The sequence below is a fragment of the Bos grunniens genome, chromosome 4 (genome assembly GCF_055505025.1).
Source record: "Bos grunniens cultivar Pamir isolate PY7600 chromosome 4, Bosgru_T2T1.0, whole genome shotgun sequence".
In the NCBI taxonomy this organism is placed as follows: domain Eukaryota; kingdom Metazoa; phylum Chordata; class Mammalia; order Artiodactyla; family Bovidae; genus Bos; species Bos grunniens.
Window position 1 is genome coordinate 110,451,682 of NC_141168.1, and position 12,345 is coordinate 110,464,026.

At 42.2% G+C, this 12,345-nt stretch overlaps 2 protein-coding genes across 9 annotated transcripts in view; one reads left to right on the forward strand and one right to left on the reverse strand.

Annotated features, from left to right (window-relative positions):
* Positions 1-123: 123 nt before the first annotated feature.
* Positions 124-6,398, reverse strand: RBM48 (RNA binding motif protein 48). Of its 2 annotated transcripts, XM_086397907.1 has the most exons (5): positions 6,270-6,398; positions 5,564-5,754; positions 3,920-4,065; positions 2,049-2,602; positions 124-451 (listed from the first exon to the last, which is right to left on the reverse strand). In XM_086397907.1, exons 1-5 carry the CDS (start codon positions 6,378-6,380, stop codon positions 365-367), a joined length of 1,089 nt encoding a protein of 362 aa, XP_086254033.1. In that variant the 5' UTR covers positions 6,381-6,398; the 3' UTR covers positions 124-364. The 2 variants fall into 2 exon arrangements, with proteins under 2 accessions (XP_086254033.1, XP_086254034.1); XM_086397908.1 differs by lacking the exon at positions 5,564-5,754.
* A 68-nt stretch (positions 6,399-6,466) lies between these two features.
* The window catches only part of PEX1 (peroxisomal biogenesis factor 1), an 81,619-nt gene continuing 75,740 nt past the window's right edge, over positions 6,467-12,345 (forward strand). For 3 of the 7 annotated variants that reach the window (XM_086397901.1, XM_086397900.1, XM_086397899.1), the window contains exon 1: positions 6,467-6,864. In XM_086397901.1, the coding sequence (XP_086254027.1) occupies positions 6,739-6,864 (126 nt within the window). In that variant the 5' untranslated portion in view covers positions 6,467-6,738. The remainder of the gene's footprint in view (positions 6,865-12,345) is intronic. The other 4 variants (XM_086397906.1, XM_086397905.1, XM_086397904.1 and 1 more) reach the window with 3 other exon arrangements.

Genomic DNA, 12,345 nt, shown 5'->3' on the forward strand with positions numbered 1-12,345 from the left:
CCTCTTTTCTCCTGCTTCCTCAAAAACAAATAGAAAACCTAAACATCTGACATTCTACACTCTTCTGTTAGGAACAGCAGTGGGCCCAATTCCAGCCAATAGGATGTAACCAAAGTCACGGAGTGGAGGATCTGGAAAAGTTTTATTTTTTTTAAAGGGACATAATTGGTTGGCATGTTCTTTGTTCATGATAAACTAATTTTAAAAGATGAAACTAAATTAGACAAGTAGCTTGAATGAAACTACAAAGAAGAGAGTGCATTAAAAAAAAAAAATACCAGCAGTAAAAATCTCTTCAAGAATCCAAATGACAGCCTAAAAATAAAAAGTAGTCCTTTAAAAACATTAATTTACTGCAGGCAATTTATATCCTTCTTCTTTGTTTTAAAGGACGACTTCTATGCACGTCTTCCACTTTGTCCTCTGGAGGCTTTGGTACAGATGAAATTACCTAGTTTTAAAGAGAACCACCAACAGTTTAATTTTTATAGTAGAAGAGTAATAAACTATTAGAAGAGGTAAGATGTAAACCCAGGAGTTTAATCCTTGCCATCACCACACTTAAGGCAGTCAGCCCAGGTTCAAGGTGCAGCCTACAGTCTAGGCACAGAGCAAAGTTTTCTGTCCAAATACTGATGGGAGTAAAATTTTTAAAGCCAAGAAAAATTTTGAGGGGAGAAAAGTAAATGTATGCTCTACTTTAACATTCCTTTATAGAGCTGTTATTTTCTGAAGTCACTTGTAATTTTATGAATACAGAAAGATACCCTGGTTTTGTGTAACTTGAAACACGATAATGTTTGATATATTCAGAGACAAGGAGGGTCCAGCCAGGATGGTGGAAGAAAAATGTAGAGAAATAAGCAAAAATGCTAGAATCCTCAATTTCTCAAGGAAAAATGAAACCAAATACATCAGAACAAAGTAGACAATCTAAGTTAAAGGACATACAACAGTCTTCACTTAAAATGGAAAATTTCTAGAATCTGACATAACTGTATTTAGTATTTTCCTTCTACAATTTATAAATCCAGGACGTGGACCTGACTTTTTCTTGAACACAGTCGGCTCCGGTAAGGTGTGTCCGTGTGTCAGTCTACCACACCCGCAGGCTGGGCGCCAGCACAAGCGAAAACAATGCTACAGAAGTTTAAGCGTAAAAACTGGGTCCCTCAGTTTTTATTATAAAATAATTCCTCATCCTTAACTGGGTATAACTTTGATGTTAAGAAAAGGTACATAAAATAATCTCCCTTAGCCTTTCTTACTCACATTTGTGAAATATATGTACCACTATGTGAGAAGCATTTTCTGAACCTGAGTTCAAGTACAAGAGAATGGTCTTTCTCCTTCAGATGATTTCTAAAGACTTGCCCCATAGTAAGGTATCTTTCAAAAGCTATCTCAAATGTTAACTTTTATCTGTGCTTAGAAAATGGAAAATGATAATGTAAATAACATTAAAAAACTACTACTTAAGGAGGACAATTTATCAATAGGTCTAGTCTACTTAAGAAATATGAAATTAAAATGCAGACCTTCAGGCCTAATCTTTAGAAATCTCACCTTCTTCTATGATTATCAAAGAAGCAAAATAAGCATTTGAATTTTTAAATTTATAATTGTGAACTTGAGAAATAAATTATAATAATTTCCCCTCAATGCAGTAGTTCTCCACGTTGGCTCATATTACAACTATCTGGAGAGGGATAGTTTTGTTTAAAAAGGGAGGGCCTGGGCTCCATTCTCATAGACTGATCTGACTGAAACTACTGCTTTTATATTTTCTACCTAGAGTAACATAAAATATACTTAAAGAAAGGATTAAAGGTATCAAAACAAATACATATCTGTAAGTCAAATTCAGTTACTTCAACACAGAATTGTAGGAAAATACATCTAAAAATTAAAAATGGAAAAAAAAGAATGACAATACTAAAAAAAAAAAACGATGACAATACTGAAGTTCCTACAAATAATTCTCCACTTAGCTGTTAGTCCTTATAACCAAACTGTCTCTTAAAAGTTTCTTTTTTAAACGATCTTACCTCTTTAAGTTTATTCCGAATTAAATTTGCTGTTGTATTCAAGGAGTCATCATGCATGTCCACTTTAGGGATGTCTGGTAACTGGGGGCCAATCATAACCTCCTTGCTACTTGTGCATGCTTCAGCAAGAGTCTCACGCTTGCAGTCATCTTCTCTTCTCCTTTTCCGCTCCTGCAGCTGTGTTGTCCTAGGCATAAACCTGTCAACTGCCTCTGAAGGAGTGAGAGCCTTCTGTGTGCCAGGGCGGGCCAGTGAATTTTGTAACGTTTTCATCTGCATTTTCTGCAGAGAGTCACAGTGGTCACAACGCCCCAGTGTTTCATCAAAGTTTCTACCATCCTGAGAGGAGTTTGATGGTCTGTCTACACGTTCTCCTGATGAACATTTACACTTGGGGGAGAAATAACACAAAGGCAACTCAGAAGAATAAGGAAGACAAAGATCTGAGTTCCCAGTAGAAGTGTTCAGAGAGGCTGCAGGAAATCCAGATGTCTTTGAATGGAAGGCCCCTCTAAAATCTTTTGCATCTTTATGCTTCTTTGTCATGTAATGATCTGTATGTTACAATTTAAAAGGCAGGGAAAGGGAAACAGAAATGGTTCATTTACTGTTTTCACCATGTAGAAACATGTAACTTTAAAAAGAAACATTAAGATGTTAATGAATGCTACCCTAAAAAATTTATTCTTGAACAAGTACTGTATTTACATGGTTTAAAAGCTAAAAAGGGTATCTGTCCAGTCTTCTCCCTCCCACTTAGCCCTCTTGTTCTCCTATAATACCCACTTCTCTGTATCTCTCTGCTTTCCAGTTAACTCTACATCTTAGGGAGTTTTTCCATGTCATTACACAGAAAACGTTTTATATCTTCAAAGTATTTTTACTATTTGAACGTATTGTGCTTAGTTTGTGTTTGTAGTTTTTAAAGGAAACAATATGCTGGGTCCATAGTTTATCATTTCTTTTGCCACACGGACAGGTTTTTCCTGGAGCCAGTTCTTTACACATTTACACAGATTATAGTTCAGTGCCTATGAATGACCAAAGGCTCCCAACAGCTCTTGCCAAAGTTTCAGGTAAGTTTCCCACGTCTCTCCTCACACTGCCAGGTGCCCCTTACCCAACCAGCCAGAAACTCATCATTTTCAACAGCTTTTTAGACACTGTCTTTTTAACCAAAGGGTGAAAATGTGGTAATTTGAGCCTCTAGAATTATTCGGATTTCAGACCACACACACTATCATAGTCCAGTGCTGACTCCTCTAGTTCTACAATCCATGAACTAGATCCTATGACTCCATTCTGTGCACTGGGATTTTGTGTCCAGGGCAACTTGATTAGAAACATGGGGCATCTGGCCAGCTCGTGTTGATCAACAGTGGAATTTCCCCACTGTTTTCAGTTTTAGATTCACAGTTCAAACTGGTCTGCACATCCGAAGCTGTTTCTCACTGTCTTGTGGTCAAAGCCTTAATTCCTCAGCATGGACACAGGCCTTTCAGGATTCACTTACTGTCCCCTTTTCTAATCTCAGATTCACACATAAGCTACTGTGCTGCAGTTATCATATATTACTCACAGTTCCTGAAAATGCATGATGCTCATTTATTCCTCTGGCCCATCTTTCCATCTGTTCCTCTCCCTCTCCCATTCTCAGTAATGTCTACTTTCCCTTCAGAACTCAGCCACCTTTCTCATCCTGCAGGAATCTTCCATGAAATAACATCTATCCCTTCCCAGGCCAGATTACATAACATTCTGTAAAGAAAAAACTTCATAGCTTATACTCACTAGACTGGGAAAACTCTAGGAGGATAAACTCAGCAAAACGCCTGACACATAGGAGGTGTTTAGTAGTAGGCTTTACATACCTTTATTTTTAGTCATTCTTGCTACATAAGCATTCCTCTCTCGTAATTTTTTTCTGGTTTCTTCAACTGTTTCAAATTCTGGAGCATAGCACACATGAAGCAACCCACCAAAGAAACTCTGCTCATCCATTTTTCTCTTGGCTATCCTAAACAGAAATTCACAATATCATGGTTTACTTAGGGTGAAAGCTTAACTAGTATACAATGCTTTGATCTAAAAAGCAAAGTCCAGATTTTGTTGTGTACATAAATCCTATGTCTTGGGAGTTAAGATGCTCTGCACGTGAATGGTATTGACCCTACTGATCCACTGCATATTCTTTCAGAGCCTTTCTTCCCCTCTCCCAAGAGTCTTCATAGGTTTTAAGCTAAGTTTTCCAAAAATATCCAGACTCCTTTTAACCAACATAGGATTCAGCTGGTTGGCCTGAGGTACACAATCTGTGGTCATGAAATAGAGATTCTGTGTTAAAAGGCCCTCAAGAATTAGCTCATGCCCAGCTTAGCCTTTTTAGCACAATGTGTTCCTATAATGGGGTTCAAAGATAAGAAGTTAATAAAAATATTACAATTATTAATAATGGAGGAGACACAAATATGTAACAGTAAACGAGAAAAGGAGAGGATTGTATTCATTTAATGTATACTTACTAAACATCTATGACTGGCCAGGAATTACTACAAAATTAAGTACTTCTGTGTCCAGGGAAAATGGTAAGAAATACTCACTGAGATTTTACCATGTGCCAGGCAGTGGCCTAAATGCTTAAATGCTTCACTTGAAATCACGCTTCTCAACATCCCTATGATGACTCTGAGGCATGGGGAGATCATTTGTCCAAGCTCACCTTGGTTTGTGGAGCCAGGATTCAAATCCACATGTCACACTGTCTGGCTCATCGTAAAAGGGGTGTGGGAGATGCAAAAGCTTCATGGAATGAATGCACAATAAGAAAATATGCTTCCCTAACCATGAGGAGCTGGCAAGTTGGTTAGGGCAGTGAGATTACATATAAGAGCAACTGGAGAACAATACATGACCCATATACCCCAGTACTATTTGTAGCACAGAAACTGTGAATTGTAACAGCCAGGGAAGGATGGGTTTGAAGCATATTAGTGACAAGAATATAAGATAAGGCATTTCATATTTCCCTTATTACAGCAGAGGATTTATGCTATAGAGAAGAAAAAAAAGATGGGGTCAATTCAAGCTCATGTTGTTTACTGCATTCTGAACAGGAGGCATCACATCTGCTAAGCCCTCTACGTGGATTATCTCATTTCATCCTCATCCAACTTCAGTAAGTAGACCCTTTTTTACCATACACATTTTATAGAACAGGAAAACAGGTTTAATGGGATTAAATAACTTGTCCAAGGTCATGATGTTAGTAAGCAGTGGAACCTGAAAACTTAGTCCAAACCCAGTTTTTACTCTACCACACTACAAGACAGAAAATGGTTAAGCATGGAGATGACCCGATGGACAGACTTTTGATAAAGCTAACACTTACATTAAGAATATTGGGAAAAAATTAAAAGCCATGTTAGATTACTGGGTAATTCATGAAAGAATAAGGGAGGCCAAAATGATAGCAATGGGAACAGAGGAAATGAGACACTGCTTAACTTGCATATTACCTTGCGCTTTGTAAATTGAGAAATTTAATAAGATAAACTTCTGTAAAGTCTTCTGCTGGGTATTCATCTAGAGCATTATACTGTTCAATTGTACCATATAAAGCAAATCGCTCAACTAATTCCTTCATTGCTCCCACTGCAGGAACTCCTTGTATTAATAAGTACCAAGACTCCAAATTGATTGTATATACCTAAAAGAGATGCAGACACATTAAATGTATTTCACAAACAAGCCTAAGACAAGCTGTTACTATTTAAAAAAAAAAAAAAAAAGGACTGAAAACAAGAACTACTCTGTTCAGGTCTGCAGAAAAGTTGTTTTTTTTTTTTTTTGCCCCTCTCTTTGTAGAAACAATAATTCACCCTACATGTGAGGGCTTCGAGCTAAAGCACATAATAGACTACCTCCAATCGACATGTCTTCAGAAGCTGCCTCGGTAAATGTTACAGGAAAGAGTTAAATATTCACTACTGTAAACCCGGAAGATACGACTAAAACACATACCCCGTTTTCAGGGAGCTCCAACAGTTGACCAAAGAGGCCGCGAGAGTATCTGCTACCTGAGTACCGGCGTTCCTCACACTCATCTCCAGCAAATGGGTGTGACCGCAGCCTTTCAAGACTTTATTTACATTAACTAGGCGTGTGAAGCTACAGCTCACATAAAGCTACCGACGACAACGAATGAAACCAAAATCACTTTACCTTCACAGCGCGAGGCCGTCGGCCCTCCCGATACTTGGCTCTCGAGTCACACACAGCCCTTTGGACGTGGTGATCCAATACGCCCCCAATTTGCCCTCCACTCGACGCCATCTTGCCGGCTTTGGCCCTCGCAGAGACGACAACATCCGCCTGTTGCCCTCCTGATTATCCAATCAGAGAGAGGGATGGGTCAAGGCGCGCCGAGATTGGCTGAAGGAGCGACAGGGTTGGCCATCGTTTCCTGTGAGCAAGTAGGCGGCGAGCGAGCTGCCGCCCTCCAGCGGCGCGGCGGAGAGGCCCGGCGAGCCGGAGTGGACTTGCTTGACGCCCCCGATACCGAGGCGCGACGGGCGCGAGGGGCGGGACCTGGGGGCGGAGCCGATCAAGCGTATCTGGCCCGCACGCCCTCGGCCCGCAGTTAGCCCGGTCCGCTGGGGTGGGCCTCCGGCGGGGCCCTGGCTTGCGGAGGATGTGGGGCAGCGGTCGGCTGGCGGGTTCTGGTGGCGGGGCGGCCGTGACCGTGGCCTTCACCAACGCGCGCGACTGCTTCCTTCACTTGCCGCGGCGCCTAGTGGCCCAGCTGCACTTGCTCCAGGTAACGCGCCCGCCCCACGGACTCCCCAGCCCGGACTCGGGACTCCTAGGGGGCCGTCTGCGGTCGCCCAGGACCCGGGCCTTTTCGGGACGCAGCGGCCGCTCGGGTGTCTCCCGACGGCGGGACGCGGGCTGCTCTCCCCGCGCCGCCGACCTGTTCAGCAGCCAGAACGTGGGCCGCTCTGGAGCAGGACCGGTCCGGGCGGTCTTTGCAGCCCTACCATGTCGGGTGCAGCCCCGGGCCTTTGCGTTAACTTGCCGTACGTATTCCAGGTCTTTACTCGGTGAAACTGGGCTTTCAAACGTTCTGATAATTCTATCTCTGAATTCAGCTATTCCTCACTCCAGGTTGGAAAAGCTCTGGAGAAGTCGGGTTTGTCTTTGCGGGTTGTGTTTTGTTTCGATCGTAAAAAATGTTTTTCCTGCCAGTGATTTCCAGGTGCGCCTGCCTGACTGTGGCCCAAGAGTCCCTGTAAATTAATAGAGACTGAGCTGCGAGAGAGATTAATAAGATGAAGGTTCTCGCTGCGTCTCCGCTGCTCAGAATACCGCCGAGGTGTGCCCGGAACGTGCAGTGGGATTATGCATACTTGGACTTCTGCAGCTAGTTGCCCTCTGGACATTGTGATTGTGGTTGTTCATAGTTCTAACCACATCCCTAGTTTCGTAATTATAAAATAGAGGCACCTGGTCTACCAGTTTGAGTGTGCTATGAGGACAAAAAGATACTTGAAATCTTTGAAAATCCTGTATGCATAGAACCCATTACGGGCTGATCCTTGCAGGAAATATTTAGGAGTTTGCAAAAATTTTAAATATACCACCTCTCCATTTTAGCTACTTCCCTTTAACCACTCTTCTAGATTGTTTTCCCCCAGTCTTTCAAAGCATGTTAATTTCAGTGGATCCTGCCATTATTGCTTTTACTATAGAGAGTCTCTTGGAGCTTCCCAGGTGACAGCTGTAAAGAATCCTCTGGCTAAGGTAGGGGATGTAAGAGACGCCGGTTCGATTCCTGGGTGGGGAAGATCCCCTGAAGGAGAAAATGGCAACCCAGTCCAGTAGTCTTGCCTGGAGAATTCCAGGAACAGAGGAACCTGGCGGGCTACAGTCGGTGGAGTGGCAAAGAGTCACTGAGCATCTGAGCAGCAGACAGTCTCTAGGCTCTAATGAGCTATCCCTCATGGCAGGAGATAAGTTAGTTTTGTCACCAAGCCCTAGGTAGATCCTGCCGCCCCTGTGCTCTCAGTCAGCTCTGATGGAAATTTAAATCATCACCTCAGGAGTTTATTGGAAACACTCCTCACCTGGTGAGTTTATAGGAGTGCTTCCTTATAGTAACTAATTTGCTCCTAGAATGTGGGTGCTGTATGAGGTTTAACGGTCTTCATCTTTGTTTTAAATTTTAAGCCTTTGATAAGTATTTGCAAGAATTAATTCATGGATATCTTTTTGAAACTTAAACTCCCTTAGCCTTGGAACAAACTTGTTTCTGTCTAGCCTGTGTCAGAAGACTAGGCCAACTCTTCTCCCTAATTATAAAAGTACTACATGTTATGTAGAAAATTTGGGAAGCATGGAAAACTATAAACAAGAGAATAAAAGGTACCCATAACTCCCAAACCTAGAGATAACAAACGTTAACAGTTTGGATCAAATCTTCCAGTTTTGTTTCAAATCTTTGTTTTATTTCAAATCTCTATTTTTAACAGAAATCAAGGCCTGCACACACTGGTAGTTTTGTATACTGATGTTTTCTTACAGTCTTATGAGTGTTTTATTTTATTAAAAGGTAATTGTCATTTTTTTTTTTTTAAGTTGCTCAGTTGTGTCCAACTCTTTGCCACACCATGGATTATGGAGTCCATGGAATTCTCCAGGCCAGAATACTGGAGTAGGGTAGCTCATCCCTTCTCCAGGGGATCTTCCCAACCCAGGGATCAAACCCAGGTCTCCTGCATTGCAGGCGGATTCTTTACCAGCTGAACCACCAGGGACGTTGATTAATTTTAGGTTGATTAGTGTTCTGTCATAAGTTTGCCATAATTTAATTGTTCACTGGTTGAACGTTTATATTGTATTCAATTTTTAGACATTAAAAATGATACTATAATTATATTTTAAGAAAAAGTTAAAAGTAACATATCTTTGTGTAATATATAATAAAACATTGTTTTATCTTCTGGTTAAAATAGGCTTTCAGAAATTATTGAGTTAGAAAGCATAATTTTTAAATTGTTTATTTATTTTTGGCTGTGCTGGGACTTCATTGCTGCCCGTGGGCTTTCTCTAGTTGTGGCGTGCAAGGGCTACTCTGTGTGGTTCGAGGACTTGGCATCTAGGTGGCTTCTCTCCTCTCCTGTGGAGTACAGGCTCCGGGGCACGTGGGCCTAGCTGCCCCACAGCACCTGGGTCTACCCAGACCAGGGAGGGAGCCTGTGTCCCCTGCATTGGCAGGTGGATTCTTAACTACTGGACCACCAGGGAAGCCCCCATGAGTAATTATTAAGGCAGAAAGGCATGAATTAGGAGTTAATAGGTTGAATTATTTTACATCTGCTGAAGCATTGAATATATAATACAGATGATACTGTAAAGGAAAAAAAGTTAGAATGATTTTCTGAACTGTATCAGACTTACCTTTTTTTTTCCCCCTTTCAGTTTTATTGAGATATAATTGACATACAGCTCTGTGTACGTTTCTTTTCTAATATTTATTTCTTTATTTGGTCCTGCTGGGTCTTTAGTTACTGCTCTCATGACCTTTGATCTTTGTTGCGTCTTGCAGGATCTTGTTCCCCAACCAGGAATCAGACCCGGGCCCCTGTATTGGCGTGCAGGGTCTTAGCCACCTGACCACCGGGGAAGTCTCCCTGTGTCAGTTCAAAGTGTACAGCACGTAATGATTTGACTTGCATCATGAAATGATTATCAAAATGTTTAGTGAACATCCGTCATCTCCTATAGATACAAAATTATAAAAAGGAAAAAAAATGTTTTCCTTTGTGATGAGAACTCAGCGTTTACTTCCAACCACTTTCGTGTATTAATGCAGCAGTGGTAGTTGTATTTACTGTGTTGCTAAACGCTTTAAAAATAGACATTTTGGTGTTTTGATGGACTGCTGAATCTGAATCTTGGGGTGAGTGGGCTTCAGGCATCTGTAGTTTTATTAAAAAAGTATCTTAAGGCTTCTTGGATGCACCGAGTCAAGACCCACTACTCCAGAATCATACAATGTTCACAGTCAAAGAGACCATCTATATCTAGGTCATGTCTGTGCTTTAACGTGTAAGGAAATCAGCCAGTACATTTCCATGCAGTTAATTTGCCCTCGTCTAAAACTCACCTGGCTTCCCAGGTGGCTCAGTGGTAAAGAATCTGCCTGCCAGTTCAGGAGACGCGGGTTCAATCCCTGGGTCAGAAAGATCCCCTGGAGAAGGAAATGACAACCCACTCCAGTATTCTTGCCTGGAACATCCCATGGACAGAGGACCCTGGCAGATTCCGTCCATGGGGTCTCAACAGAGTTGGACATGACTGAGCGACTGAACAACAATAACTCACCTACCTCTCCCATGCTCACCTTCTCACTGTTTCCTCCATAACCCAGCTCCTTCCCATCTCTGTACTCTTCCTCAAGCTATTCTTCCCGAAAACATTTTTCTGCATCTGACGCTACTAAAAACAGCATAATCCTACCTCCCCCATGTAGTTTCAGATTCTCTCCTGCCCATATTTGTCTCCTTTTCAGAACTTCACTGCTGTGTTTGTATGGTAACAGCTCACTTGTTATACTCTGTTCTGTGTTTCAAATATTATCTTATTGTCCAAGTCCGTGTTTCAAGACTCGGTACCCAGAGTATGCTTTAACTCAGGATTTCTTAACCTTGGCACTATTGACATTTTGGGCTGGAAAATTTGCTGTTGTGGGGCTCTGTCCTGGGTAGTGTAGTGTAGAATATTATTTAACAGCAACTTGGCCTCTGCCCAACTAGAGCCAGCAACACCCCTCCTCCCCGTCGTGACCCAGAGTGTCTCAAGACATAGCTGAATGTCTCCTGGGGCACAGTTACCCTCAGCTGAGAACCACTACTGGAACTCAGTTACTTTGTCTGCACTGCTGAAGCAGGGGAGTGGATTCAAATCCACACTGAGTGCAACCAAATGAACCTAAATAGCACTCCAAAAATAACCAGGTACAGTTTTGAATTTCTTTTGTGTTAGCCAGGGATGAGCCAGGCCTGGGACCTGGCTGAACTAAGGCATTGCAGCCTGTGGTTTTACCCAGCAGTTCCCTTCAAGTGATACTGATACCATGGGTTTGGGCAAAACTAGATGGTCAGTCCAGAGAAGGCGATGTCACCCAACTCCAGTACTCTTGCCTGGAAAATCCCATGGATGGAGGAGCCTGGTAGGATGCAGTCCATGGGGTCGCTAAGTTGGACACGACTGAGCGACTTCACTTTCACTTTTCACTTTCATGCATTGGAGAAGGAAATGGCAACCCACTCCAGTATTCTTGCCTGGAGAATCCCAGGGACGGGGGAGCCTGGTGGGCTGCTGTCTTTGGGGTCGCACAGAGTCGGACACAACTGAAGCGACTTAGCAGCAGGAACAGTGGATGGTCGGTCATTTGTTAATTTGATTGAACTTCTGGAAAAGGGGCTCCTTTCTTTACAGTGTGTCCTTTTCTTCCCTCTTCCTGAGTGCCCAGGAGCTCTGTGGTCCAAGTGAAAGATTTTTGACATAAAAATGGACTCAGAACATTAGTCCGCAAAGTTTACTAAATGCAGCTGAACATATGGATCTGCTTACCACTTTAAAAAAAATATATATATATATATGTTGATTTGGCGGCATCGGGTCTCAGTGGTGGCACGTGGGATCTTGCTTGGGTCACGCAGGATCTTCACAGTGGTGCACTGACTCTCTAGTTGTGACGTGTTGGCTCAGAGCACAAGGGCTCAGTAGTTGGGGCTGCGGGCTTAGTTGGCGTCTTGGTTCCCTAACCAGGGATCAAACCCGTGTTCCCTGCATTGCAAGGCAGATTCTTAACCACAGGTAAGTCCCTGGTGACTACCTTTTGACCAAAGGAATAAGTGAAGTATTTTTCATATTTCACAAAGTTGATTTTTCCCTTTTCCAGGGAGTTGGTGAGTTGTTGTTTTTGGTTTTTTTTTTTCAATATTGCAGGGCATGTTTCCTTATTTAACGTCTGTGATTTTAAAAGTTTCTTCATATGAAGTAGGAGAATTGATCTGGATTAAAAGTCACTGACTCTGATATCCCAGACTCTCATCCTCTCAGCTCATGTAGTAACAGCTGACCCAGTAACTGAAGACTTGACTCCAGATCTGGGGCTCTTTCTGCCATATCACACTGTTCTCAGTGGAAAGATTTTGTCAGCCAGACAGGTTGGACTCTCCTGTGGAGAATTGCGAGAAAAATTACACAACTAAGTGATAAACGATGATTTCTT